Source organism: Aotus nancymaae, unplaced genomic scaffold (assembly GCF_030222135.1).
Source record: "Aotus nancymaae isolate 86718 unplaced genomic scaffold, 86718_ANA_hifiasm-v0.15.2.pri h1tg000011l, whole genome shotgun sequence".
Taxonomy (NCBI): domain Eukaryota; kingdom Metazoa; phylum Chordata; class Mammalia; order Primates; family Aotidae; genus Aotus; species Aotus nancymaae.
Genome location: NW_026988422.1, coordinates 14419642 through 14447156, shown reverse-complemented (window position 1 = coordinate 14447156; position 27515 = coordinate 14419642). Strand labels below are relative to the sequence as shown.

The window sequence follows — 27515 nt, the reverse complement described above, 5'->3', positions numbered from 1 at the left end:
TTAGTGTTTAGCTTTCACGGCCTCTAAAATAAGAGTGAGTGTGTAAATTAGTTCAACCATTGTGGAGCACAGTGTGACAATTCCTCAAGGATCTAGAAATAGAAATACCATTATGACCCAGCAATCCCATTACTGGGTATACACCCAAGGGATTATAAATCATTCTACTATAAAGACACATGCACACGTATGTTCATTGCAGCACTGTTTACAATAGCAAAGACTTGGAACCAACCCAAATGCCCATCAACCATAGACTGGATAAAGAAAATGTGGCACATACACCATGGAATACTATGCACCATAGAAAAGGATGAGTTCAGGTCCTTTGCAGGGACATGGATGAATCTGGAAACCATCATTCTCAGCAAACTGACACAGGAACAGAAAACCAAACACCGCATGTTCTCACTCATAAGTGGGTGTTGAACAATAACACATGGACACAGGGAGGGGAACATCACACACTGGGGTCTGTTGGGGGGTGGGGAGCTAAGGGAGGGATAGCAGGGGGTAGGGAGGTTGGGGAGGGATAACATTAGGAAAAATACCTAATGTAGGTGACGGAGGCAGGGATGGATGCAGCAAGCCACCATGGCACGTGTATACCTATGTAACAATCTTGCAAGATCTGCACATGTACCCCAGAACTTAATAAGGTGAGCAAGGGAGAAGAGGCAGAGGGTATTGGGTAACCCTTACTTACTATGAAGGTCTGCTACAGTACATGGGAGTAATAGAAAAAGTGTGGACTTGAGCATCAGGCAACCTGTTTCTAACCCGGCTTCCAGCTTGACTTGGCTCGTTAATGACTCTCTGAGTCTCAGTGGCCTTATCTGTAAAACTGGAATGATACAACTCAGTTCAGAGTTGTTTTGGGGATTAGATGAGAGAGCATCTGCAAAGCACCTTCCACTGAGTGGGCACCATGCAAGTATTATGTCTTTCCTCTCACAGATGTATTCGTGCATTCAAATGTTATTGAGCATCTACTTATGCAAAAAGCACTAGGGCAGGTATTGGACAGAGTGGTGAGGCTTTGTCTCTAAAAGGCAGGATCTAGCAAGAAAGATAGGTATCAAACAAGCACTTCGGCCATACCATATTAAATTGCCATTCTTTTAGATTTAAAAATTGTCAAATATCATAAATATTATATGGTTCATTCTGTAAATTATAGTGAGGCATATGTATAATGGATGTTTCAATAAAACGGAAAGCAGAAAATCCTAACCTAGTCCATGGGGCAAAGAAGGCCTCCCTGAAAATGATGTGTGAAACCCAAGTAGGAGTCAGCTGGATGGGGAAAGAAATCAGGTGAGGGAACAGAAGATGTCATTCTGGGAACCAAAATACAGGCTGTCCAGAAAAAGAAAGACACAGTCTGTGTTTTATTGTTCCAGAGATGAGCTCTCTAATGAATGACTGATAGCTAGCTTAAAGTGCACTCATCCAAAGAGGATTTTCACTTGAAGAGTTGTTCATTAGTCCAAAGGCACACATTTCTAATGGTGAGATTTTAGCAGAGGAATTTAAGGCTCCTAAGAGTAAGGAGCAGTGGCTGTTAAGGGTGACTGTCGGGCCAGCACTCATCACAGATACACAGTGTAAGGACATGGAGTTTTTCACATGCCAAATGATGCTTCAACAGGGAGGTGTTTTCTTTCAACAGGGCAATGCCTTCCGGGGCCCTCGAGAAGCAGATATTGTGGCAAGAGAGGAGGTCACTGAATTGATCCAACTCCAGGCGGAAAGGATTTTGGCCTTAAAGGAGGAGATTGCTCTTTTGCGTAGGAAAGGTGGCCTTATCCTCCCACCCATTCGGTCTCCACAAGAGAATGAGATGTAGCCCATGGACCTCTCTGAGTTTGCTGTTTTCGCAAACCCATGCAAGATTTCTGACATAATTCACCCAAAGTTCTGTCTTCTTGTCACCTGCAACAATCCTATTATTTTAAAGTGATTTTAAAGTATTTTGTCTGAAAGTCTAAAACCAGATCCAGTCATGTAGCTTTAAGAATCTCTCTACAATTTGGTTATCTTAGAACCGACTGCAGCACCCCACCTCTGTTGTAGAATGGAATCATTTCAGATGTTTGGAACCTACTAGATTGACTATGAAGTCTCAGAAAGCTGTGTCTCATCATTGCAGCAAAGCATCTGTAATGTATTTTGTTTTAGGAAAATTCGATTTGGGAGTATGCTGAATTTTTAGCCATTGGCAGGAAAAACTATCATTCAGCAATTAAGAAAACTTTGTTTTCTTGATCCTTAGAAAATAAACTTAGATGTTTTTAAGGTACTCTGAGAGAATGCAGAAGAAAAAGACATTTTGCCAATGATATCTTAGAATAGAAATGCAAATTTCAGTTTTGGCATGGTAGACTTCATAAAGCAGTTATTTGAGGGCTCAGGATTCAGGAAATACAAACAGACATGGCAGAGCAGTTTGCTTTGGGTTGGCAGAAAGCAGGAAAGTAACCAGCCTTCTTGGCTCACCCACAGTTTTTGTAGGCTCCTCAGTTCTGAGTGGAGCAGAGGAGCGAGCTTTATAAAACGGTCAACAAGGAGGCTTTTCTCTAAAGCTTTCTGCAACTCCATCAGAATTCTAAGTTTTCCCCGTGGTTTCTCATGTCCTCTGCCATTTTCTTTCAGGTTTTACTTGGGCCGTTTGCTGGGTTTGATACAGAGGAGGAGATAATGAAATAGATTTAGATTTAGAGATCATCTTTAACAATCACTTTTGATTACCCGTAACATTTTAAGCTAATGTAAGAGTATCCTTTTGGTTGGGGGGTAAGTGCTCATTGAGGCTCATGGCTGTAACCATTGAAGGATAATCTCACTGACATTTGGAGTCCTGTTAGTAACAGCATAGCTCGTTAGATTAAGAGCTCTGTATTAATGAGTTACTCAATTGAGGCTATCCCAGCAGAGCTGGTCCCTGAGAAGGGCGGTGAAGAAGGCAACATTGCATAAATGTACAAGGGAACTCAGCAGTGCCAGGTCCTCCTCACCTGTGATTAGCCTGTTAATCTGCCCCCCGAAATTAGAAACAGGACTTGCTTTCTTTGTACATCAGAATATTCTTAGAGGTGGCCTATTGTCTTCCTAAGATTCTTTCATATTCCTATTTAAGAGGTCAGAATACCTCATTGTTTGCATTTATCACCATTAATTTCTGATGCAGTCACTTCTCTACTGGAGAGCACTCACTTTAAAAAAAAATCACTTTGTGTTATATATCCTAAACCATGTGTGCCTTTCAAATATTTTTGAAAGTATGCTAGTCATGGCTCCGAGTTTCTTATTTATTGTGGTAAAAAATTACCCCCAAACTTACAAACTTATCATCTCACCCAGGGGTGAGAGGGTTTCTGAGGTCCAGGAAACAGGGGACAGCTTGGCCGGGTGTTCTGGCTCAGGGGCTCTCGTGGAGTTGCAGTCACACTGGGAGCTGGGGCTGCTGCCATCTGAAGCTTGGCTGGAGCTGGAGGGGCTAACACATTCACTCCCTTGGCCGTTTGGCAGGGCCTCCCTTCCTCGCCATGTGGACCTCTTCATAGGGCTGCTCAGGACATGACTTCTCCCAGAGCAAGTGATCCAAGAGAGAGCAAGAGAGAATGAGGCACACGAGAGCCACAGTGTTTTACGTTTTACAGCCTAAGCTCAGAAGTGACATACTGTCACTATTGTCATATGGGTCACAGGCTGACCCTGTGTAATGTGGTAGGGCACTGAACAGGGTGCGAATACCAGGTTGGGGTTACGGGGGCCTTCGTGGGGGCTGGTGGCCACAAGTAGCAGCTGCCTGGAGAGAGTGGCTGGTCTCCGAGAAAGGTCTTGAGGGGACACCATCCCCTTGGTAGTTGTAGAGAATCAGGAGAAGTTACATTATCTTCCTGGGCCTTATTTCATTATCTGATAAATGAAGGATTGGTAGAAGCTCTGAGGTTCCTTCCCATTCTGAAAATTCTATGATTCTGATTGCAGCAAGAATGAATTGAGAGTCTATGCAAGAGGCACGTCAGGATTCAATGTGTTTATTTCAACTGAGAGTAAAACTAATCGAGATAATTATTCCCAAACTAAGCTAGACTAAGTCACTAGTTAATTCTATAATATTCAGGGCTTCATTTTGCATGTTTGGGAATTGACAAGACAGTTAACACTCTTTATTTTGAATTGGACAAAATATGTTGATAGCTTTAGGTTCATTTCAATTTGATTCCAGGCTGTCTTTTTTTTTTTTTAATTGTATTTTAGGTTCTGGGGTACATGTGCAGATCATGCAGGATTGTTGCATAGGTACGTACATGGCAATGTGGTTTGCTGCCTCCATCTCCCTGTCACCTACATCTGGCATTTCTCCCCATGTTATCCCTCCCCAACCTCCCCATCCCCCTTCTGCTGTCCCTCCCTTGGCCCCCATCAACAGACCCCAGTGTGCAATGCTCCCTCCCTGTGTCGATGTGTTCTCATTGTTCATCACCCGCCCATTAGTGAGAACATGCAGTGTTTGATTTTCTGGTTTTGTGTCAGTTTACTGAGAATGATGGTTTCCAGATTGATCCACGTCCCTACAAAGGACACAAACTCATCATTTTTATGGCTGCATAGTATTCCATGGTGTATATATGCCACATTTTCCTTGTCCAGTCTATTGTCGATGGGCATTTGGGCTGGTTCCAGGTCTTTGCTATTGTAAACAGTGCCACAATGAACATACGTGCGCATGATGTGTCTTTGTAATAGAATGATTTGTAATTCTTTGGGTATATACCCAGTAATGGGATTGCTGGGTCAAATGGAATTTCTATTTCTAGGTCCTTGAGGAAGCGCCACACTGTCTTCCACAATGGTTGAACTAATTTACACTCCCACCAACAGTGTAAAAGTGTTCCTATTTCTCCACATCCTCTCCAGCATCTGTTGTCTCGATTTTTTAATGATCGCCATTCTAACTGGTGTGAGGTGGTATCTCAATGTGGTTTTGATTTGCATTGCTCTAATGACCAGTGATGATGAGCATTTTTTCATATGTTTGTTGGCCTCATATATGTGTTCTTTTGGAAAGCGTCTATTCATATCCTTTGCCCACTTTTGGATGGGTTTGTTTTTTTCTTGTAAATCTGTTTAGTTCTTTAGATTAGATTCTGGATATTAGCCCTTTGTCAGATGGGTAGATTGCAAAAATTTTTCCCCATTCTCTTGGTTGCCAATTCACTCTGATGATTGTTTCTTTGGCTGTACAGCAGCTCTTGAGTTTAATTAGGTCCCATTTGTCTATTTTGGCTTTTATTGCCAATGCTTTTGGTGTTTTAGTCATGAAGCCCTTGCCTATGCCTATGTCCTGAATGGTTTTGCCTAGGTTTTCTTCTAGGGTTTTTATGGTGTTAGGTCTTACCTTTAAGTCTTTTAACTCCAGATGGATTATTTTAGTGTAAGGTCTCAGGAAGGGGTCCAGTTTCTGCTTTCTGCACGCTGCTAGCCAGTTTTCCCAATACCATTTGTTAAACAGGGAATCCTTTCCCCATTGCTTTTGTCTGGTTTGTCAAAGATTGGATAGCTGTAGATGTATGGTGTTGCCTCCAGGGCCTCTGTTTTGGTACCAGTACTATGCTGTTTTGATTACTGTAGGCTTGTAGTATAGTTTGATATCAGGTAGCGTGATACCTCCTGCTTTAAATCTGTAAAGTTAGAGCATCTGAGCCTTTGGGAAGTTAAGCTTCAAACACAAGTAGACCAGCAGGGTGTGGCATGGGCGAGGCAGGTGGGGGGTGGCTGCCAGGAGGCTGTCCTGCTCCTGGCACACTTGCCAGCCTCCTGCCATGCTCCCAGAGGAGTGGCCTTACTTCTGAGGGTGAGGCCAAGAATCTGCCTACACTGAGTTACTTGTGGGTCAGTTGTTCATATAACTTGGTTATTCTGAACTCCCATCCATAGTATCACCGATAATCAATCTCAGCATTGTAAGAAAAAAACCTCTGTCACAACTTTGAAGTAAAGGAGTTGCTCATGCCTGCCAGTCAGCCTGTCCCACCACAGCAGGCTCCCACCCTTAGGGAGGTCTGTGAGCCATGTGCTAAGTTTTTCTTCAGAGCTAAAACCATTCAGTGTTATGATTCCAGTGCTATGCAGAAAGCAGATGTTGCATATATCACTTCAGTAAAGTTCACCAAAATTAATATTGACAACTACCTTAGATCATCAAGGAGAAAAAAAGGAAAAAAATGTAAAAGCCAGTGGAGCTAGAAGGTGAATTACATCTCAGATTGGGCGGGAGGGCCTCTGGATAGCAAAGCAATGGTTGAGTGTGTCAGCCCTGCCCATTCTGGAAGTGAGCTCTGGGCGTGTCTGAAATCACGGTATCTTATTTTTTCTCATCTCTGCTTCTCATTTCCTTTTATTTACATGTTCCTTACAGTCCTTTTTTAAAAATATTTTCTAAATACTGCTTTCCTGAAAACCATGCTGCATTTCAATAAGAAGTTCTGACTTTTAGCTATTTGAAAAAGGATGCAAAAGTCTGAGGAATGGCAGGTGCTATACTTACTTTGGCCAGCAGAGGATGCACTTGCACTAAACAGTCAGAGTGACTCAATGCCCCAGGCTTCCGTGGGACCCCATTTGTAGAATTCTTCATGTTTAGAAGCCAAGGTCTGCCTCCCGCTTAACGAGACTGTCTCAAGTGGCATTTCATCTGTAACTCAATTTTACTGAAATCTAGAAAATACGCCCCACCCCCTGCACTCCCCAGCCCCAAAACTCAAAAGTGTAGTAAGGTTTTCATTGTGTCAGTCTCCATCTAGTTCCACTTCCACATATAGAGATTTTAAAATTTCAGCTGAAAAAGAATCTATGCTTGATCCTTTGGTTGGATGACAGTAAGTAAATGTTGATTTTAAACTAGTGAGTCAACTACGCTGGCAGCGTTGGTGTCTCTTTGGAAAGAAGGTAAGTGAATTTATCACACACCATATGTTCATGTGTGGCACAGCACTTAGCTAAATAGGCTTTTGGAGAAAATATTTGATCTTCAACATACACCTATATAAAAAAGACTAGTTTTATTTCTTCACTATGACCTGAACTTCATCTCAAGTCCAGTTGGTAAGAGAACTGTGAATCTGTTTTCCCTGGTCTGTTGTAAAACAGCTTCCTTCTGGACTAAACAGTAATGTGTTCTGCATTACTCCAAGCACAACTGACATTCACTCTTTCTTTAAAAAAGAAAAGAGAGAAAAAGTTGGTACCTTTTCCAGATCTCATGTCTGATGGACCTGAAAATATCACAAGTGGGTATTTTCTTCAAATACTGAGAGACTGAATTCTAACATCTAAAGAAAATGCTGACTCAGACATGACTCAGTTGAAGGTTACAGGGAAGACTAAACATTTATTTAGACGTTACAGTGTTTGTTTTTACAGAGATATGCTGCCACGGATTATTGATTCTGGAAGGTTTTTTAATGCTCATAGTGCTGTACACATCTTGGTCTGTTCTCATGGCCATCTTAGGAAAATGTTTCCAGTAGCACCAGATCCAGCCAACTGTGTGGGTGTCTCCAGGCTGTGATACCGTGACCCTTGCTTTTCCGTCATGGTCCTGATGAACCGCGTGCCTGGGATCCTTCCTCTCACCAGCGTATCTGTGGGTCTGCCGCTGCAGAGGCCCCAGGTGAGGAGTCGGTCTCACGCCAGCCTGTGCGGTGCTTTCCTGGGTGACTTCTGGTAGGTGACAGCTTCTTTATTTTCCCTCTCCAACCTCAACGGATAGGATTCCTTATGTCGCTCCAGAATTATAAAACATACACATTTATTTACAAGTGCATAAATATATAAATATGGCTATAATAGAAAAATAAATACCAATTTTCTCTGTTTTTTTAAGAAAGCAAAAACAATATATAGTCTTTCTGGGATATCGGCTTCTGCCTAAATTGTGGGAGGTGGTGTTTCAAAAGACAAATGCACCGGTGGCCCTGGAGAGAGCCGCATCCCAGGTTCCTGTCCGACGTAGGCCCCCGTGGGGTGCTGGGGACACCAGTCTCCTTTACCCACTTGGCAGGAGTCAGGACTGTCCACCTCTTCAACTGGTACAAGGCCCAAGCAGCATGGGGGCCCTGAGGGGAGAAAGAGCAGGAAACATGAAAATCCAGACTGACTGAGGAACCAGCACCCAGTGGCATTGGGCCAGTCTCTTATCTGTGGTGGAATGTGGTTACACTGGCTCCAAAAAGGGGACAGAAGCCTACGAGGGCATTATGTTCCCTCCAAGGTGTCTCACTGAAACAGGGAGGGCCACTTGCCACCCATTTCGCACTCATACTCGGACCACAGAGACGCCTGCACCGCCCGAGCAGATGAAGTCAGCGAAGCCCATGAAATACAGAAGGAAGCCCTGCTCTATGTTCGGGCTGCTAGTCCACTCTTCGCTATAGCTTCTGGTTACAGTCACCCCACTCACCATCCAGTGCCCCCAGATTGCCACGGGCCAGTTTAAATGATGTTGGGTTGAGCTTTAGGACCCAGCATCTTTTAAATTTAGTTCCTAGAGACAGAGTCCAGGATCTGCCTATGAATGGACATGCACACAGAGAGGCTAAGAAACATTAATTAGCCAGTCCTCTGAACTAGCCTGTGTCCTCACCAAGTATCTACTGATTTCCAAGGAGACTAGCAGGGAGACAATGGGATGGGCTTAGCATGAATGGCCCCAAACCCCGTGGAGAAAAGGTTCTGTGGAAGCACAAAGAGTTATGATGATGATGTTTGTAAGAAATTGGCTCCTTAATGATTGAGGCAACCTTATTCCTTAATTAAGAGACAAGCCTCAACAAAGCAAGACATTTCAGAATGATTAGAGAATGGCTCTTGTGTGATGAGGGGCAAATGGAATTTGTGAATGACCTTGAAATGCAGAGACCAAAAAGGGCTTTTTTCTCCAAAATGGAAAAGCCGTCTTTTTCTCAGAGGCTGAGGACCGCAGCTTATAATGTTGGAGTGGACCTACCTGGACATCCCACAGACCTACTGGGCCTTCAGCAGCGAAGGAAAGTGGCCAGCCACCCTCGACACGCCAGCCCTACCTTTAAGACTGTTACTACTGGCTTGTGGATGCCTACCTCATGTCACCCCAGCCTGTTCAATTTCTCTGCCCTGCTCCTGGCACCGACCTGAGTGAAATGGAGGGTCCCACGCTGCTTCCAGGCCAGGATTCTCGGGGGCTCTCCTCACCCCTGACTGGCCCACAGCAGCAGGCGGCTCCCGGTGGTGGCAGCAGTCATGGTGGGGCTGCAGCAGCTGGTGAGTGGAGTTATCGGGCAGCGTGTATAAGAAAAAGCCCTCATCCGGGCTAGACTCGGGACCCCTGCAGTGCACAAGCCCAGATGGGAAGACAGGCAGGGCAGGGCGGGCCTGTCGCCCCATCCCCCTGCCGGCTGTCTCCCCGTCTGAGGGCATCAGAGCTGGTGAGAGCTCAGATGGGGCAAGGATTGCTCTCCCCTTTGAACATCAAGAGGCCACGCCATCATTTCCACTGATCATTCTAGTCCGTTTCCATTTTATTCTATGTGGGAGGATGTGAAGTCAGGTGTCCAGAGGCCTATGAGCAAAGTCAGTTGTGGTGGGTGCTTCTGCGCTGCCTAGTGAGGGAGGATTCTGAGATACCAACCCACGCCACCAGGCAGCAAGGGCATCGCAACTGCAAATCGAACGACTGCCCGTTAGGGCAACGGCTCAGAGGAGCATGGTTGTCAGCCGTGGGGACCCCTGAGTGCAGCGCTACTGCTTGGCTCTCAGTGACTGACCTTGGATTTGAGGAGCTAAAGGGAAAGTGAGGCTGTGGGGCCTGGGAGTGAAAGGAGAGAAGCCTGGTTACCTGGTGATCTGGTGATTTTGGGGGTCGTAGCCATTGCCAAGAAGGTTCTGCCTCAGCAGGCTGCCTGTGTCATTCTGCTGCTCAAAAGGAAGAGTAATGAGACGGCCACGCCAGGGAGTCCAAGTCACTTTCCAGTGTTCGCTGATCAACAGGAGCATCTGCTCCTGACTAAAGAAAGCCTGGCCCAACAGCCCAGGCTGAGACCCTAGGAGGGAGGAGGCCCCCCTTGGCAGCCCAGCCACTCCTTCCTCAGTGTCCCATACCTGCCACCCACACCCAAGAGTGTGCTACCTGCTGAAGCTCGCCTGGGCAGTGCTGGTGTGGCTTCATGCCCAGGTGGCCCACTGCAGCCACGGGGCAGGCCCTATTCACGTGGATCCCGTTGGCACAGGCCCGTCCACTGACGCCACTGAGGTAGGGCTGTCCGCTGGCCTGGTGGCCTGGGAGTCCTCCCAATGGTACCATAGTATATGGGCAGGCAGAGGGTGGAAGGGCACTTCGAGGAAAACCCAGGTCTGTTGTATGTTCTGGAAGAAGAGAGAGACAAAGGTGTGCTTAGACCGAGGTAGCCTGGGACGGTTTGGAAAAACCCCACAAGGATCTCAGGAGACTCCTGGCCACATAGGCGGAAGGACGTAGGCAGGGAGCTGACAGTGCCCAACAGATGGAGAACGTTCTCCCTTAGAGTCTTCTTTATGTTGCCCATTTCTGCCTGACACCTGGACTCCTCTGCAGGGAGAAAAGTGGGGAGATACAGGGTCCACGGCCTGGGGACAGGAGGCGGTGAGTGAAAAGGAGGAGCAATATTTAGATGAGACAAGTTGACCAGATGTGTTGCCATCTGAAGCAGAAATCAGTGACTGTAAGTCAGATTCCAGGATAAAGGGGAAAGCGGAAGGCAGTTCAGGGCCCAGCGAAGAGGCAGGATGGACTGTAAGTATGAACGTGAGGTCAGAGGAGCAGCTTTGGACACCCAAGAAGATGGAGCCACACAGGTCCCGAGCTCCAGAGGTGCAGAGAAGACAGCCCAACTTTCACTCCTTCCTCCTCCCCGAGCTGAGGTCTGTGAGCTGTGGGGAGGGCCCAGTCATGGGGTGTTCTCTGACCTCAGAGACCTTTGGGGTCTTGGGCTTGAGCTCTCCGTGGACGCACACCTGGGCAGAGGCCTCCTTGGTGGGCTGGGAGACCCCCTTTCCCACCCAGCCTCCTCCCACTGAAAGCATCACTCACTCACTTTGCTTGGACCAGGCCCTCCACAAGCAGAAGGGGATGAAGGTGACGATGATGAGAACGATGGAGCCCAGGACAACCCCAACAATCAGATAGGGCAGGTCGCTGGAGCGAGCCACCATGGCCCCAGTGCCCACAGGTCGCTCTATGGTTTCAGGCGGGGGCGGCTGTGGGGGGGCCAGAGTTGGAGGTGGCAGTCGACCAGACTGGCCAGAAAACTTCCGAGCTGTAATTGTGGATAAAACTCAAGTCAGTATCTATTTCTTTGACATTTCCTTCAAACAAATAATAGAAAAAAAAAAAAAATACCCCCATTCATGGGTGTGGGAAATAGGGTCAAACTCACAAGATACAGCCTCAAAATCCCTTATTTGAATGGTGTCCACACTCAGCATGAAATTGGCATCTAATGTGAAATCTGGGGTTGTGGCGAAGACCTGACCCTAACATTTCAAAGCAGAGCCTGAGGTATCTGTGAGTCATGCACTAGAGTTGGACTGGGTCCTCCTGGCGGAAGTGGTGTAGTGCTTCTGGGAAGAACAACTGGTGAACTTATGGAAGAAAAGATTTAAAATGCAGGAAGCCAGAAAAAGAACTGGGGATGGAAGAATTTACCCACAAAGTTGTTCTTCCTGGTGGATTGAGACATGAAGTACTAGGTATTACCATGAATCACAGCAGGGAGACAGGCGTTCCGGGACGCACAAGGACACGCAGTACATGTGAGATGCCAACTGAGAAGTGGAGTCAAGGCCGTCGGCTCCTCGCTTCAGCTCTGCTGTTACAAGATGTATCTGACCCTGCTGGCCTTAGTGGCTGCCTTCTTCCCTGGCTTTTGGACTCTGTCCCCTGACGTCCCCACCTCTCTGCTGCTCTGTACGCCTCTCCTCCTCTCTCTGTGCCATCTGCCTCTGCAGACACTGGGAGGCTTCCTGGTTCCTCCCTGTCTGTACTCTGTATATTCTCACCTAGTCCCCTGACTTCCACCTGTATCCTAAAGACCCCCAAAACAATCTCCCCATCCAGACCTCCTGCCTGGGGCAGGAGCCCTGCTTATCAGCCACTTCATTTCAATGTCTCCAAAGAATCCAAGGCTCAGTAAGCCTCCAAGTGGTTTTACCTTGTTCCTTTCTCATGAAATCTGTTTCCCTTCTTGCTGTTGCCATTTCAGTAAGTGGCAACGTCACCTGTGCAGTACTTCCAGCTGGAAACCTTAAAGTCTTTAAACTCCTTTCACTCGCTCCCAGCCCTGGCATGCAAGCAGTCCCTGATCCCACCCACACCTCCACCCACACCTCCCTTATCTTCACCTTTACTTTACAGCACGGGTTCTCAACCCTCAGCCCATTCCCTGCACAGTCACCAGTGACCCATCTCCACAGACAAATCCACTGGCGACCTCCCCTACCTCACAGCCTCGGGTGGCTCCTGCTCTTCCTGACTGCACCAGCTCATCTCACAGCATCCTCAGTGGGCTCTTCACTGGGCATTCACTCCCATAACCTCCTTCCCAGTGCTGGAGCTATGTCCAGGCTTGGCCTGTCCCCCAGGCCACTCCCTCCTCATCCCTGGCCTAAATTCGGTCCTTCCAGAAGATCAGTGTGAAGCCTTTAGGAAGCCTCTTCCTCCCTCTGGGCACTCCCTGCACCAGGTGATTCAGGATTCTGGGTGTGCATGGATCTGCCCTCCCTCCCGTATACATGATGGAAGGGGGCAGGGAGAGACACGGAGGCACTCAGGAAATGCTGAGCGACAAAGTCAGTGAAGCAGGAGAGAGAATGCTGTTGCCTTGATGACAGGAAAATGTATTGTTCTGTCACTATTCCTATTCCTTTGTGATCTTCTCCTGATTATGTTCTTTGCAAATACAACTGCTTTATCTCATTTTCAGTATCTGCAAAATGGAGATATAATGCCGCCTCCCCATCTGACCAATGTGCAAATATTAACAAGTTATTATGTGACTATGTTTAACATGTTTTAAGTGTAATAGAAAGGGGCTGGGCTTGTAGTTAGATAATCCTGGCCCAAAGCATGCTCTACCCCTAACTGGCTGCATGGCCTTGGTGGAAAGTGTGCAGCTTCCCGATACTTCCTTTCCCATCTCATGGGATTATAGTTCAGTTAAATAAACCAACCAATGTAAGCACCAAATATCACTGCAGGAATAAAGGATTTATAGGAAGTTCCCAACTTAAGAAAGAGATCTATCCCATGAGTTCATGGATGAGTTAATTACCAAGTTCCTTGAAAGTGTCACGATGGCCTATTTGGTATTAGGCACAGACAAATGAGAGTGAAAAATGACAAAGTCTGAGGGTCCTTGGAAAACAAAGAGTCTTCCTGGGAAAGAGACCAGCATGACACAGGGAGGGGTGACTTTGCCTCCCTTCGCTGGAAACACCAAGACAGGAGAGAAGACCCAAAGAGCATCACCTTTGGTCTCACAGATCATCACGTTGCTGAACTCGCTCTCCCCTCCTTCATTGAAGCACTGCATCTTAATGTCATAGGAGGTCTCTGGCTGCAGGTGGCTGATAGAGTGCCAGTACCTGTCCCCTGGGAAACAGAGTCAGAGAATCATGCATGGCAATGTGTATATCGTTTTCTTGATCCCAATCTCACAGACTCAGCTGGGGCAGTGTGTGGGCGAGGATGCCACTGACTGGCACAGGGGTGGTGTGTGAAGCAACGCTGGAGGAGATGTTCTAGGTGTCCACCCATGTTCCTGTTGTCCCATCATCATGTGGGTTCATGAAATAGACAGCTTCAAGGGTATTATGAATGAGTCAATGATATGGAGCTCAGACACAGGTTTATGCTTAACCAGATTTCACCAATGCCTTGTCTCCCATGCCAGCGGAGGGCACCGTATCACACAGAAACTTAAACACAGAAGTGTTTCTCACCTTCCACCATATCCTTCTTGTAGTCACTATCGTTGTCACTGTCTGTGGGTCGGTAATAGATATAAAAGCCATGGATTGGCGTGTTGTTGTTACTTGCTGGGATGTACTATAGGGAATGGAGAAGAAACACATTGACAAGGGGCAGAGAAAACATCAAAGCAAAACCACTGGTGTATGAAAGTTCTACCCCAGCCCGGAGTCTGAATTTCACTGGGGGCCCCTGACAAAGACTTCTAATGCTATCCCTGAGGTTCTCTGAAAAATGCTGTGAAATTATTATTTTATTTAGCCTAGAGGTCCCTAAGCTTTTGAAGAGAAGAAACAAATTGCCATTTCTCCAAAGACTTCAATTGCTTCTGACTTCCCCGGACATGTGAGGGGCCCCTATGGCTGAGAAAGGGACCTGAACGATTGTGTTGGGATCCCCGGTGGTGTCAGGGGAAGGGCAGGAAGGAGGGTGAGGCACCAGAATCAACAGGAGACTACAGAGCAGCTCCAGCCACTAAGAGCCTCCCAAATTCCACTCATAAGGCTTTCAGGTGCCCCGTTCAGGGGAGTCTGATCCCCAGGTTCACAGGGAAGGGCGTTTGGGGTAGGCCATCTTCCGCTTCGAACAAGGCCAGGCCCGCTTACCATCCACTTGAGCATGATGGTGGTCTCATTGACGGCGTCCGTGAAGGTGATGTAAGGACCCGCCACGGGCCTCTCGTACACGCGGCCGCTGTAGCCCGATACCACGTAGGGCCGAGAGGGGGCGCTAGGCTCGCTCTCCCCCAGCATGTTCAGAGCCCGGACTCGGAACTTATAGGAGGTGCCTGGTGAGAGGGACACTCACTGAACTCAGGAGCTGGGAAGCACCGTCTGATTCTCCCACAGCCTTTCAAGGCCCAGGACCTGGAGGGGTCTTCTGGGCAGCCCTTCCCCAAAGCAAGTTCTCAAAGGCCTCACAAGAACGCCCGCCCTTGTCACAGCGGAGCTGCAAGGGAGATGGCTCCGGATGCTCCTCTGGAGAGAGGGAGGCGGAGGGCTTGCAGGACTGTGGTGAACACCACAGGCAGCAGCACCTGAGCACGCCAGAGGGTGAGGGCCTGGGCCCAGAGAAGGGGATCCCAGGCTCGTCATCCTCCTCCAGGCAGTCAGGGGCAGCCGGGGGATCAGGCCGCTGCGTGGCCAGGCCCCTACCTTTCTCTAGGCCTGTGATCTCCACGGAGAGCCGCGAGGGGGGGATCGCGCTGGTGGCCAGAATCCAGTCTCCCACTTTCTTTAGCTTCTTGTACTCCACACGAAAGGACTGGATTGGGAACCCACCGTTGCCACGGGGGATCCAGGTCACATACACTGAGGTCTCAGAGGCCATGGAGATGGTGGGCCTGTCGGGAGCTTCTGGGGCTGGGAAAGACCGTACGTGGTGAGGAAGGAAGCAGGGTGGGATGAGGCTGTGTGCCCACTGGGCCTGGCCTGCTCCTCGCCACAGAGCTCCACCCACTGGTGTTCGCATCAGACCTCCCCATGGCTGCCTGGGCTGCCCTCTGCTGGGGGCAGCCTTTGAGCTAAGACCCCTTATGCCTTCCTTCTGCAAAGCCAGAGTGTAGTGGCTGAAGGGCCACTGCTCTGGCCTCTGCTGCTCTCTGGATGCACCCGGTCAGCAATCCCAGCATCAACGCCAGCCTTTTATTTAAAAAGCTCCAAACTACATTTCCTCATTGTGGTAAACTGGGAGATGCCAAGAAAATGTCATAAAAATCCTGGACCTACAGAAGCAAGACCCCATTCAGCCTTGGGAACAGGCCCTCTGAGGCAGTTCCAGTCCTGACTGCATGTCCCAGTCCCTGCTGCTCGGGGCTTACGGGAGAGGCGGCCGTGATCCGACTGGCTGCTGCTCTGGGGGCTTGCTCCAGGGTCGTCTCTCTGGATCTGCTGCTCCTTGCTGGCCACGATCTCAGGTTTGGGCCGCCGTCCTGGGTGGAAATGGGTTGCAGTCAGCAAGGGAAGAAGCAGGCATTAGATATCCCTCCCACAGAGTCCTTTTTGCCTGAGACTCTGCTGAGGAGCATGGCGAAGTGATGCAAATAAGCATCCTGGGCCCTGAGGGTGTGGGCTGAGCCTTGGCGAGCCTGGCTGTGTTGTGGTACTGCTAATGGCCCCTGTGTGAGAGGAACAAAGGGGCACCGGAGAGGCCGGCTGGCAACTGTCCTAATGAGAGCTGGGACCTTAGTGTGACACACAAACCACAAGGGGGCGGTAGCTGGAAGGACAGATGAAGTTCGAGGTGAACAGCTGGGGCAAGGTGAGCAGGGATTCTGACCTGGGCTGGGAGAACTTGCTTAGACCCATGGAGACCCCAAGCAAAGGGCAGTGTTTGACTCTCACCAGTTCGGAAGGTGACCATGGCTGTCTGGCCCTTGCCTGCACAGTTGTAAGCTGCCATCTCCACTTCATACAAGCTCCCAGAGTCAAGTTTGCTGAGGGTCAGGTGGTGCTGGTTGGCTGGAATGCCAGAGATGGTCCAGTCGTCGGAGGAGTTTGTGACCTGCTGGAGAAGGTAGCTGGTATAAGGACGGGCATCTCAGCCTCGGGCGACGAGTGGATTGTGGTTTGCAAGGAAAGCAGCACTGAGCCCAAGAGGGCAGGAGGAGGGGAAGGACGATGGGCCAGGTTGGAATTGGGGGTGGCACAGACTCAGACTCCCCCGCCCCCGGCTATAGGACCTGCCAACCTCACTGGGACAGTCAAGTCAGTTTCCCTGATCCCTCGTCTAATGATCTCATCAAAGAAACCTCAGTGGGGAAGTCAGACAGCCTGACTGACACTGCTGAGAATGCCTCCAAAGACCTTCCCTCCCTGTATTTCAAAGAATCTCCACGTTTTGCTTTCTTTCTCCTTCTGTATGTAAACTAAATGCAGTTCCCTCTGTTTAAATTCTAATGAGACACAATGATGAGAAAGACAGCGGAAGCATCAGCAGCCATTGAAACAGCAACATTTGTTGCTAGTGCTTACTTGGTGCTAGGCTCGAACTAAGCAGTTTACAGGCGCTACTTCCTTTTCCTCAAAGTAGCCCAAGTGATTGGTGTTAATATTGTTCCAACTTCACAAATAATGAGGCTAAAGTTTAGAGAGATGAGCAATTTTCTCTAGGCCACATGGCTGCTGAGCACAGAAACTATGACTTGACTCCAAAGAGCATTGCACGCTATCTGGGATCCAAAGTCCTGGGTTCAAATCCCGGTTGTGTAACTCAGAGCAAGTCTCCTAACTCTCTGACCCTTAAGCTTTGCACTTCACCAGCGAGGCAAATAAAATCTCTCAGGTTATTCTGAAGATTAAATGAGAGAACGCGTGTAAAGTGTCCCACAGCGAGCTTGGTGTACGGTAGGTTCCCAGCCAACGCCCAGCCCCTCTAGGCCCCTCCCCACATCCTCAGCCCAGTGCGGTTTCTTCCTCTTTGTTTCTGCTCCTGCCTCCAGTCGTTGCTCAGAACTTACAAACTGTGGATGAATTGTGACTATGATGGTCACAATTAATAGCTGCAAATTCCTAGCTCTTTAAAGGAAAAAGTAAGGGAGCTCCAGCTCACCAACAGGTGATGCTGAGAGGCTGCTCATTTCAGCCCTCCCGCCCCGCCCCACCAGCTTTCGGGACGAAGGACTTTACTGCCAACTCTGTACATACATCCCAGAGAGCCTGCTGGAACCTGAAGTTGTGGTTTGCTGAAGGAAGAAAACAGCTGGAATGAAAAGCTCTTTTCCCTGAGCAGAATATTCCAAAGTCAAACAAAACCTACCATTCAAGGCACAGGAATGGTCTGGGCTCATTGTCAGGCTTCCAGGATTTGTTCCAAGGGGAGAAGAAGTTTTTACAAACTGAGACTCCCCAGTGGTGCTGGAAACCCAAACACAGTAGCCCAGGGTCTGCAGATGCACCAGGAAATGAAACTTGCTTCGCACATGTGAAATAGTGAAAATTAGCTGAATGGTTCCCAATCCCCAGCAAGAGAAGAGGGATGAAAAAACAGCCCAAATGCTGACTTTTGATTTCAAATTCTTTCCTGGGTGATCTTTAAGACTTATTAGTTCTGTAAGAAAGAAACTGCTTTCAAGCCAGAACTTCTGCCTTGGCAACCCCAGACTGAAGAGCCCCCAGGCTGGAGCCTGAGAGAAGCCAGACGCAGCAGGGGCCTGTCTGGACTCTCACTTCCCCTGCGCCGCAGGCACCCCTTCCCTCACACTTCCACTGGGTCCAGAAATGAAAATAAGAAATAGAAGGGTAATTAGTCACTGTCGCACACACTGAGAGGGTGAATGCAGCCTGAGCCTGGCATTTCCGGATCACCACGGCACGGACTTCGCCAATCAGCCTCTTGTGCGAGGCTGCTTCATGGCCACCTATTGGCCTGAAAAATATTATTCTTGCTCTCACACTGGGTTTTGTCTCCTGGGAACCACGGGCGTTTGGCCTGCCCTGATCTTTGTCTACAACTCTGAGATTGAGGTGTCCAGTTACATAGGGAAATAGGATTAGGAGCAGCCCTGTCCTGTAACATGTGAACAATGCCGCTTTTTGTTAAAAACTCATTCACCCGCTCTGCTGGCTGCCTATGAAGAGGCCAGCAGGTGGAGGACTAATGAGACTGCTCCCCGCCATCCCCCTGCCTCTAGGGAGGCAGCAGAGGGGGCATGGGTGTGCTCTGCCTTAGGTGTCTTTCTGACAACCCAGGGTCTCTGTGGGCTTGTCCTGACCCAAGATCTTCTAGGAGAGGATGTAAGGGAAAAAGAACAGAATAGAAGCAGTCAGGGCCAGGGCTCCAAGGTAGGGAAAGGGCTTCTGCACAGCTCGCGCACTCCACTGTGCAGGGTTGGTTTTTCTTGCTTGTTTTTGGAGGTGGGGAGGAGTGGATAAATACTTTTAATTCTACATTCATATGTTTTCCATCAGGTGCACATAGCATTTTTATAAGCAAAAGTAATACCAATGCATAATAAAATTCAGCACGTATATGCTATTATTTATCAAATACAATTTTTAAAAATTCATTTAATAATAATAGTTTTCTACTATCAAATGGCCTTAGAAAGTGGTGTATACCTGGAGTGAACAGAAACATTTTCAAGGACATTTTGTTAACAGGGAATTTCATGTCCTCATCCCTGCAGGGTAAGAGCAGGTAACAGCACGGCCTTGAGCGGGAGCGGTGGCCTGGGGACCCTGCCCTGCCTCACAGCACACAGTGTCCAGGAGCACTGGCCGGGCTGGGCTCTGCCCCCACATCCTATCAGAGCTGGAGATTCCCTCCCTGACAGCTCCTGAAACATTCACCTGGACAGACTTCTTCTGTCAAGGAGAAATAGCTGAGGTCTGAACAGCATGATGTGCTTTGAGCTCAAATGCCTGCTTGCCAAGCCCTAGCCCTGACGGATTCTGAGAACAGAGAGGGTATTTTAGAGCCTACAAAGAAAACACTTGTTCACAAATATTTGTTTTCCTGGCATTACAGCTGGCTTACCATGCCAGGGTTCCTGCAGGTATGTACCCAGCACAGCTTAACTTTCGTGAAAAAATGAAATGTAATAACAACAAATGGCAGAGGAAAGCAGTGGGGAGGGTCATAGTTACCAGGGAGACTGTTCACCATCTCCTCAGGGACTAGAAGCCGGTGCGAGCTTCTGAGAAATGAGTGCGTAGAGCTTAGTACTGGATGCAGGCACAAGGCTTTTTCCTGGGCCTTCTAGGGTCCCACACGCCCATCTCACAACCAGCCTCCTGGGAGGTGGCACGGATAGACATTGGAGGAGACAGAAGGGCCTGATTAGAGGTGAGGATTACTGGTCCAGGCTTCAGGAGCTCAAGGGGAGATGGCCAGGAGGCAGTGACTCTGCTCAGCCTTGCGGGGAGGGCTGTGCAGGGGAGGCAGCGGCGCCACACCAGGGCCATACCTTGCGGTGTTTCACCACATAGTAGAGGATCGGCGCCCGGCCACCGCCCTCATGTCGAGGGCGCCACACCAGTTCGTATGAGTCAGTCTTGGAGGTGCGAGGCGAGCTGAGGATGATGGGGGCCTCGGCGGGAGTCCCCTGCCCCTTCTCTCCTGGACACTGCGGGGAAGCAGGCCGCACTGACGTCGAGGGTCTGGGCAGCGCCGGTTGCCCTCTCAGCATCTGCTCGGGGCTGCCGGGATTGGAGGGTGGTGCAGGAGGCGTGCCAGTGGCCGGCTCAGCATCCTGCCATAGCCTCGGGGTTGTGCCTGGAGGACCAACAGGAAGGAGAAGGAAACATGAGTCCCCTGGTTTACCTGCTAGCTGTTATTCCTGGGGAGAAAACAGAAAGAAGTCAGAGAGGCAACTGGGGCCCGCCATCAGCCCGACCACCACCCACTCTGTGCTGCCCAGCCAGGCTCTGTGGAAGACAGTGCCGGTGTCCCTGTCCTGCCAGAAGGAAAAGGCAGCCTGGCCTGTCTTGCCAGGGGCTCAAGGGTGGCTTGGGCATGGCAAGCAAACATCTCTGTGGCCTGCTGTTCTCCTGAGTCCATGTGAAGTGCATCTCCAGCGAACTAACTCAATTTGCTCCGAGGCCCAGGAACCCTGCGCCTTCCTTCTTGGCCTAGGCTGGGGATGGGGCTGTGCCCTCATGTAGGATCTTAACACCACGGCACCATGTGGGCCTTTTCCTACTGGGAACGTGAGACATGAACCCAACTTGGAATCTCCGCTGAGAGTCTGCGAGGCCAGGAGGGGTGGTGCTTCCTCCGGGAGGTTTCCACAGGATCTGCCAGCACCTTCTCTCCTCTACCTGACCTTCCCCACCACAGGACGTGGGCACCCCATAATGCTGACTCAGCACTGTACTGTATTCATTGCTGCATTTTTCTCAAGTTGTCTCCCTGGTAACTTTCGTCTCCGTAGGCGAGTTCTTGAGGGCAGGGTCTTTGCCGCGTTGCTCTGCATCCCCTACATTACCTCTCCCGGGGCTGAGCACGGTCACTGCCCAGCTGGCACAGGCCCTAACTGGAATGAAGCTTGCTGAGAAGGACAGACTAACTTTTCTTTACCAAAGCACTAGAGTGGTGGTTGTCAAACTGGGTGGTTCCATGGAAATTTAATTTTTAATACAATAATTAAATGGGTTATTTTTGTTAGTGAAAATCTGCACTTCTGATTTATTAAGTTTATATGAATTTGAGCTTACAACTATAAGCTACTTTTCTCTATCTTATATACTAGGGTTCCAAATTAGATTTCATTTGAGAAAAGGATTCAGTGAATCTTCAGCTGGAATCTCAGACCCCTGGGCTGCACTCACTTGGCCTGGAGGTCCGCAGCTGGACCACAGCGTGGGCGCTCCCGACTTCGTTCTCAGCCATGCACTGGTAGACGCCTTCATCCTCAGGCCCCATGCTGAGCACCCGCAGGGCCCTGCGGGAGAGCCGGAGGCGCTGGCTGGAGATGAGGGGCACGGCATTCCTCAGCCACAGCACGGAAGGCGGGGGGTTCCCGCGTACCTCGCAGGTGAGCTTGGCACTCTGGCCCCAGGGGATGACCAGCTGGGACAGCTCCATGGTGACCTCAGGGGGTTCTGCCAGGAAACCAGAGCAGGGTGAGAAGGGCTGTGTGTGTCTGTCCCAGGGCTAGATGGGCTGGGAGGGACGCAGTTAGGAGCGGCTCCCCTGCCCGTCGGCTGTTGCTTTTTCCTAACGGGCAGAACAGAGGCAAGGAGAGGTCCGACGCCTCCACCGTCAGAGTCATGACAGGAAGGCCCCAGGACTGCGTGCCCTTGCTCTGGGATCCGAGGAGCCCTGACTCTTCAGCGTGCAGTCTTTCACAAGATGCTAACCCTCTGTGAGCCTGGGTCCCATTTCTAGAAAGGCTGCCCAGACCAGAGAGAAAAAAGGCCAGGAGAAGACAGTCCACAGCAGACACTCACCAAACACCTGGACGTTGTAGAGGATGACCGCTGCCCCAGGCTGCCCCACCCCATTGTCTGCCATGCAGCGGTAGGTGCCCGAGTCCTCCTCGCTGGTGGTGTCGATGAGGAGGTTGCTCAGCAGGAAGCGTGTCTTGTTGTAGCCAGTGACACTGGACCCATCCTTGGCCCAGGTGACTCGTGGGGGTGGGATTCCACTGGCTACACACTCAAGAATGAGACTCTGGCCTTTGGTGACGATGATGGTTTGGGCCTCCGGCGGGTAGATGATGCGGGCAGCCTCAGCAGTGGAGCCTGGAGGGGCAAGGAGGGCAAGGACAGAGGCATGTGGACCAGGACGTCCTGTACAGCATCCCCAGGAGGCAGGCCCAGAGAGCGTGGAGATGGGATCAAACAGCCATTCCAGGTCTTTCCACCTATGTAGAGTGGGGCATGCTACAGAATTCCCCTGGGACTTGATGTCCTTATCAGAAACAAGGGCTTCTTCTGCAGGGAGCTGTTATGAGTAAGAAATGAGACAACACAGAAGAACAGCAGCATCAACACAACATATGCAGTTAACTATGAGTGTTGGCAAAGAGAGAAAGGTGAGGGGGAGGAGAGGCTATTTAAATGGCACAGATGTTTCTTCCTGCTTGCACTCAGTAAGTGCACTGTGAGGCTGAAGATGAGATGGGGAACAAGAATCTGCCATGCCCCCAGCCCCGCCCTACAGTTCTGAGGCCCAAGTGTCTCTCACAGTGTGCATCTCAGAGCTGGCCTCCCACTGAGCTGAATGGAATCCACTGTTTAAACACATGCATTTCTCATATTGCAAGGTCCCCAAATGCAAATCACCTATGTGCTAATCCAGGCGCACAGCTGGGGAAGCTGAGATCTTTTCTCCACACCGGGAACAAACTGCACAGAACTCACTGAAAGGCACGTCTACTCTCCAGTGTGTGCTGTTCCTCAGCGACCTTCGAGGAGCACGGGGACCAATTCTGCCTTATATGCTAACCAGGGGCAGACCCAGGTTTTCTAACACCTGAAATTTATACAATTTCAGAGACCCCAAAAAGAATGGAAAATGATAGAAAATTAGGCTCTTGAGAGGCCTCTGTTGGTGAGTGAAGGACCATGGCATTTAGCTTCATTAGCTTCACAGTGATTCTATCTCTGTGCCAACTCTAACTCCGTGTAAGATGTCACTCCTCTGAACAGGCAGGGACTCCAGACAAGTGCATGGAAAGGTAGCTGCTGTTTTCCTGTGCATTGAGAGCACGTGGGCCTCCTGGATGCTCACCAGAGGGCAGTGCTGGGCACACCTCATCAGTGCATCAGTGCAGGGCCAGGAACCTCACGTAGGGCAGAAAGGTGGCCTGAAGGCCTCCCACGTGGGCGTCTGTTCTAGGCTGTGTCCACTGCTGAGCTTGAGACAAGACCTACCATCCTGCCCCAGCACACACATTCTGACCCATCCCAATTGCAAAGTAACAGCGAAGGAAACCTCCTAACAGGCAGGTGTGGCAGCAGGCACGGTCACTTGCCAGAGCCAGCCCAAGGGCTGTGTGCTGTGAGAGGCTGGCCCCGAAGCTGGTCAGAGGGGAGAGAACACCTCGTTGGGTCCCAGGGGTTCCCCCTGGCCAAAGCCAGTGCACACAGAACTGCAGCTGGGATGCGGCACCTCCAGGTATCTACCTCCCTTCCCATCTTTGCGAGCCCATCAGTGATGCCCTGTCCCCCAGCAGGTGGGCCCGGGCCTTACGGCGCACACGCAGCCTGTCGCTGGAGCCGGAGGTTTTCACTTCCTGGGTCACTGGGTTGTAGGCCGCACACTTGTACATGCCCTCGTCCTCCTGGCTGGCATTCACAATCTGGAGGTTCCCTGAGGGCATGATCAGGTAGTTATCTGTGGAAAGGGCAGGGCCAGGGGAAGACGGGATGAGTTTGGGTCCAGAATGCTGCACTCTGCAGCTTCCACAAAGGAGAGGTGCATGGAAGAAGTGGGGCAGGCTGGGCAGGCACTAGGAGCTGATGTCCACCTGGGTCCCCACAAGCCCAAGCCTAAGATGCCTTCTTCCCATAAAACCCTGCACCAAGCGGGACAGAGTGCCAGAGAGAAAAAGTAACTAACCAACTAGCTAACAGCTGGTTGACTAACTGCCCCAAGTTAGTGCATAGGTCTATGGAAGAGCATTTTATACTTTCAAGGGAGCTGGGAGGCTGGAAAGAAAGCAGGATTTAGAATCAGCCACGGTCTCATGCTCTGGATCTGCCAGGTATTAACTGTGTGATCTTGGGCAAGTTATTTAACCTCTCCGATCCAGTTTCCTCTTTGTAAAAAGGCGGCCTCAGGGCCATTGTAAGGATTGAGAGGCCCAAGCTGCACACATGGGAGATGAGATCATCATTTCTGCAAGCCTCCAGGAAGGAGGAAATTGACTTTGGAACTTCCCATCGTTTTCCCTTCCCAAATGACTGGCAAGTCTTCCCATCAGTCATAGCCATCACTCAGAGTCACCTCATTATTGCATCTCTGCCACTTGGAGAGGAATATTCTGACTCCCAACCCCACCCTCCCCATGAATGCCACTGAAATCCTTTCTTCTGCATCAGGGGCCTGTTAGGCTCTGCCTGCTCCTGGTCCAGGGGTGCCATGGCATGGGCCCCCAGGGGTGTTCAGATTCTGTAGCCAGGAGGCAGATTCACAGCTCCTGGACACCCCAGCAACTAGGGTGGCATTTGGCTTCCTGGCAGGCAAAGCTATGGTCGTCAGCACTGAGCTGTGCTCTGGTGGCCCCTCCTGGGAGCTGTGCTGTTGCCAAGCCTGGTGCCTGCCTGCTGCTGGGCCACCCAGGTATGAGGTGCTTAGCAAGGGCCAGATGGAGTGGGAGAAGCCCTTGGCCTGATGGGGCAGGCAGGCCTCTCCCAGAGGCTGCTGCCAACCTTCTGCTGGGGACAGTAGGGATTAATGCTCTTCTTCCCTAGTCTCCAGTTAGTTCTGAGTGGCTGGATTAGGGGTGTCACCCTTTTGAAAACAGTTTTCTGTATTTTCTAAGTTTTCTATAATGAACATATATTCCTTGCATAACCAGAAAGAGTTAATAAAAATATCTTAAAATCGATAGACTATTTTTAAAGGTATACTTTTTTTTTTTTTTTTTTTTTTTTTGAGACAAGGTCTCACTCTATTGGCCAGGCAAATGGGGAGAGGGAAAAATGAAGTCCACTACAAAGACTGCTCTCTGCTGCATGGGGAAGAGCTCCACCTCCTGCCAGGGAACCCTGGGGCTCCATGAATGCCTCTTATCAGGCAGTCCTCCTGTGTGTGCCTGGAGGCACAGAACTTCCACAGGCAGCATCCAGAGCCATGTGCTGAGAGCCTGGCTGGAACAGCAGCATCTCAGGAATATCTTCTGGAGCCTGAAAGGATAAAGAAATTCCTCATGCTAAGACAGAGGACTTCCATAATGGAAGCCGCCTGCTTTGGGACCCTACAGGACTAAATATCAAGAGAGAAGACATGGCCAAGCATGGTGGCTCAAGCCTGTAATTCCAGCCAACGCGGGAGGATTGCTAGAGCTCAGGAGTTCTAGACCAGCCTGGGCAACAGAGCAAGACTCTGTCTCTATAGCAAACAAAAAATAAAGTTAGCCAAGCATAGTAATGTGTGCCTGTAGTCCTAGCTACTCAGGAGGCAGAGGAAGGAGGATCTCTTGAGCCCTGATGATGGAGGCTGCAGTGAGCTCTGATTGTGCCACTGCACTCCAGCTTGGGTAACAGAACAAGACCCTGTCTCTTAAAAGAAAAAAAAAGGGAGGAGACAGCTGGCCAGCATGAGGACAGGGTTGCTGGCATGTTGAGGAGGCATTGGGAGGCAGTCACAGCCGCCCAAGCTTTATTGAGCAGCGAGTGGTCAGAGGAGGTCAGCTCCCCTTCTGGCCTCAGCCTTGGCCTCTGGGCTCCTGCCCACTCACCTCTGGAGGCCTCCAGCCACTCTTGTTTGACGCTGTACCGGACCTGGGCTTTGGGGTGGCTCTCCGGCAGGTGACAGGCAATGACTGCTGTGTTTCCCTCGTCCACTTCAATCACGTGCTGCACATCTAACTTGAAGTCCTGCAGATCTGTGAAGAGAAGGGAAGGTGCTGGTTAGAGGAGAACAGAGCAAAAGTGTGACATTTCAGGGTGGGCTTGTGCCTTGGTGTTGTCAGTCATGACAAAGCTCGTACCTAGGGGGATATCAGGGGGTCCTCTGAGTTCTTCCTCCAGCCCCTTGTTGTCTATCAGAGTTTATAAGAATGTGGGGCCCTCATCACTGATGGGGGAAGGTGCAGAGAGAATCCCATCAAGAGGTGCCTATGGCTCAGACCAGCCTCTTCTGTTACACTGAGATGTGGGGACAAGTTGGCTCTGCTTATTCAGCCCAGAAGCGCATCAGTCAAGGAACAAATGTCCTAGCAGAGCTGTCAAAAGATTCGGCTAATGGAGATGGACGGGAACAATAAAAGAGAATGCTTGATGTCTTTTCTCCAATTTGATTAAGAACAGCTTCCAGCTGGGCGCAGTGGCTCACGCCTGTAATCCCAGCACTTTGGGGGGCCAAGGCGGGTGGATCACGAGGTCAAGAGATCGAGACCATCCTGGTCAACATGGTGAAACCCCGTCTCTACTAAAAATACAAAAAATTAGCTGGGCATGGTGGCGCGTGCCTGTAATCCCAGCTACTCAGGAGGCTGAGGCAGGAGAATTGCCTGAACCCAGGAGGTGGAGGTTGCGGTGAGCCGAGATCGCACCGTTGCACTCCAGCCTGGGTAACAAGAGCGAAACTCTGTCATAAAAAACAGCCTTCCCAGGTTCTTCTTAGGCATCCATGATGACAAGTGACAGCCCTGAGATTCCACTTGATTGTTGACCATGGTTATAACCAGAAGGCTGATTCTTGCTGCTTGGGAGCCACACCCTATGTCATGGACGATCCTTCCATGGGGCTTGGGGCAGGACTCCGGATGCTCTAAGGGTTTTCTAAGGCAAAGAGGGATCTGCCAGGACCATGGCTTAATGGCAGTGGACTGGGGAGAAGCCAGGGTCCTGACACGAGGCTGGTCTCTGGCAGCCCCATGGCCATCTCTCCTGGCTTGGCACTGTGGGATCTAAACTGGGAGAGCATGGATATCCATCTAGAATAAGAGCAGAATGTTTCCCAAACAGTCCAAGAGTCCAAACAACAAATCTCTTTGTATGAGCCACTGATGGTGCTGAATAAACAGGGGCCACTTGCACAACAAAAATGCATGCATTCCAAGATGGAAATCTGTTTCTCAGGATTTTAGCTGAATTTCAGAGGAGAAACAAAACTAATGGAGTATAAGACAGATGGCAATCTTTTACCGAGACACTCTCCTCCTAAAGGTACTCAGAAAGCCCTGGAGGCACCTTCTCCAAATGCTGGCCACACCAAATCCTGCTCAGCCCCTCCTACTGGGGCTGACTGCAATCTCACTGCAGGACTGCACCTGCCTATGCTGTTGTTGCCACTGGAGAACCAGAGAGGGCTGGAGTCAGGTTTCTCACAGAAGACAAGAGATAATTACCAA

General features: G+C 49.9%; 2 protein-coding genes across 5 annotated transcripts in view; one reads left to right on the top strand and one right to left on the bottom strand.

Annotated features, from left to right (window-relative positions):
- Positions 1 to 2275, top strand: part of LOC110567868 (cilia- and flagella-associated protein 44-like) — a 30544-nt gene extending 28269 nt beyond the window's left edge. The window contains exon 7 of the mRNA XM_064374611.1: positions 1673 to 2275. Coding sequence (XP_064230681.1) covers positions 1673 to 1849 — 177 coding nt within the window. The 3' untranslated portion in view covers positions 1850 to 2275. The remainder of the gene's footprint in view (positions 1 to 1672) is intronic.
- A 5104-nt stretch (positions 2276 to 7379) lies between these two features.
- BOC (BOC cell adhesion associated, oncogene regulated) overlaps positions 7380 to 27515 on the bottom strand; it is a 248985-nt gene continuing 228849 nt past the window's right edge. For 3 of the 4 annotated variants that reach the window (XM_021668841.2, XM_064374608.1, XM_021668842.2), the window contains 16 exons: positions 25899 to 26045; positions 23687 to 23830; positions 21940 to 22233; positions 21319 to 21591; positions 19956 to 20263; positions 16393 to 16555; positions 15870 to 15980; positions 15205 to 15411; positions 14656 to 14837; positions 14023 to 14128; positions 13550 to 13672; positions 11118 to 11339; positions 10175 to 10410; positions 9884 to 9960; positions 9180 to 9373; positions 7380 to 8126 (listed from right to left, as the gene is read on the bottom strand). In XM_021668841.2, coding sequence (XP_021524516.2) covers positions 7939 to 8126; positions 9180 to 9373; positions 9884 to 9960; positions 10175 to 10410; positions 11118 to 11339; positions 13550 to 13672; positions 14023 to 14128; positions 14656 to 14837; positions 15205 to 15411; positions 15870 to 15980; positions 16393 to 16555; positions 19956 to 20263; positions 21319 to 21591; positions 21940 to 22233; positions 23687 to 23830; positions 25899 to 26045 — 2975 coding nt within the window. In that variant the 3' untranslated portion in view covers positions 7380 to 7938. The remainder of the gene's footprint in view (positions 8127 to 9179; positions 9374 to 9883; positions 9961 to 10174; positions 10411 to 11117; positions 11340 to 13549; positions 13673 to 14022; positions 14129 to 14655; positions 14838 to 15204; positions 15412 to 15869; positions 15981 to 16392; positions 16556 to 19955; positions 20264 to 21318; positions 21592 to 21939; positions 22234 to 23686; positions 23831 to 25898; positions 26046 to 27515) is intronic. The other variant, XM_021668843.2, reaches the window with a different exon arrangement.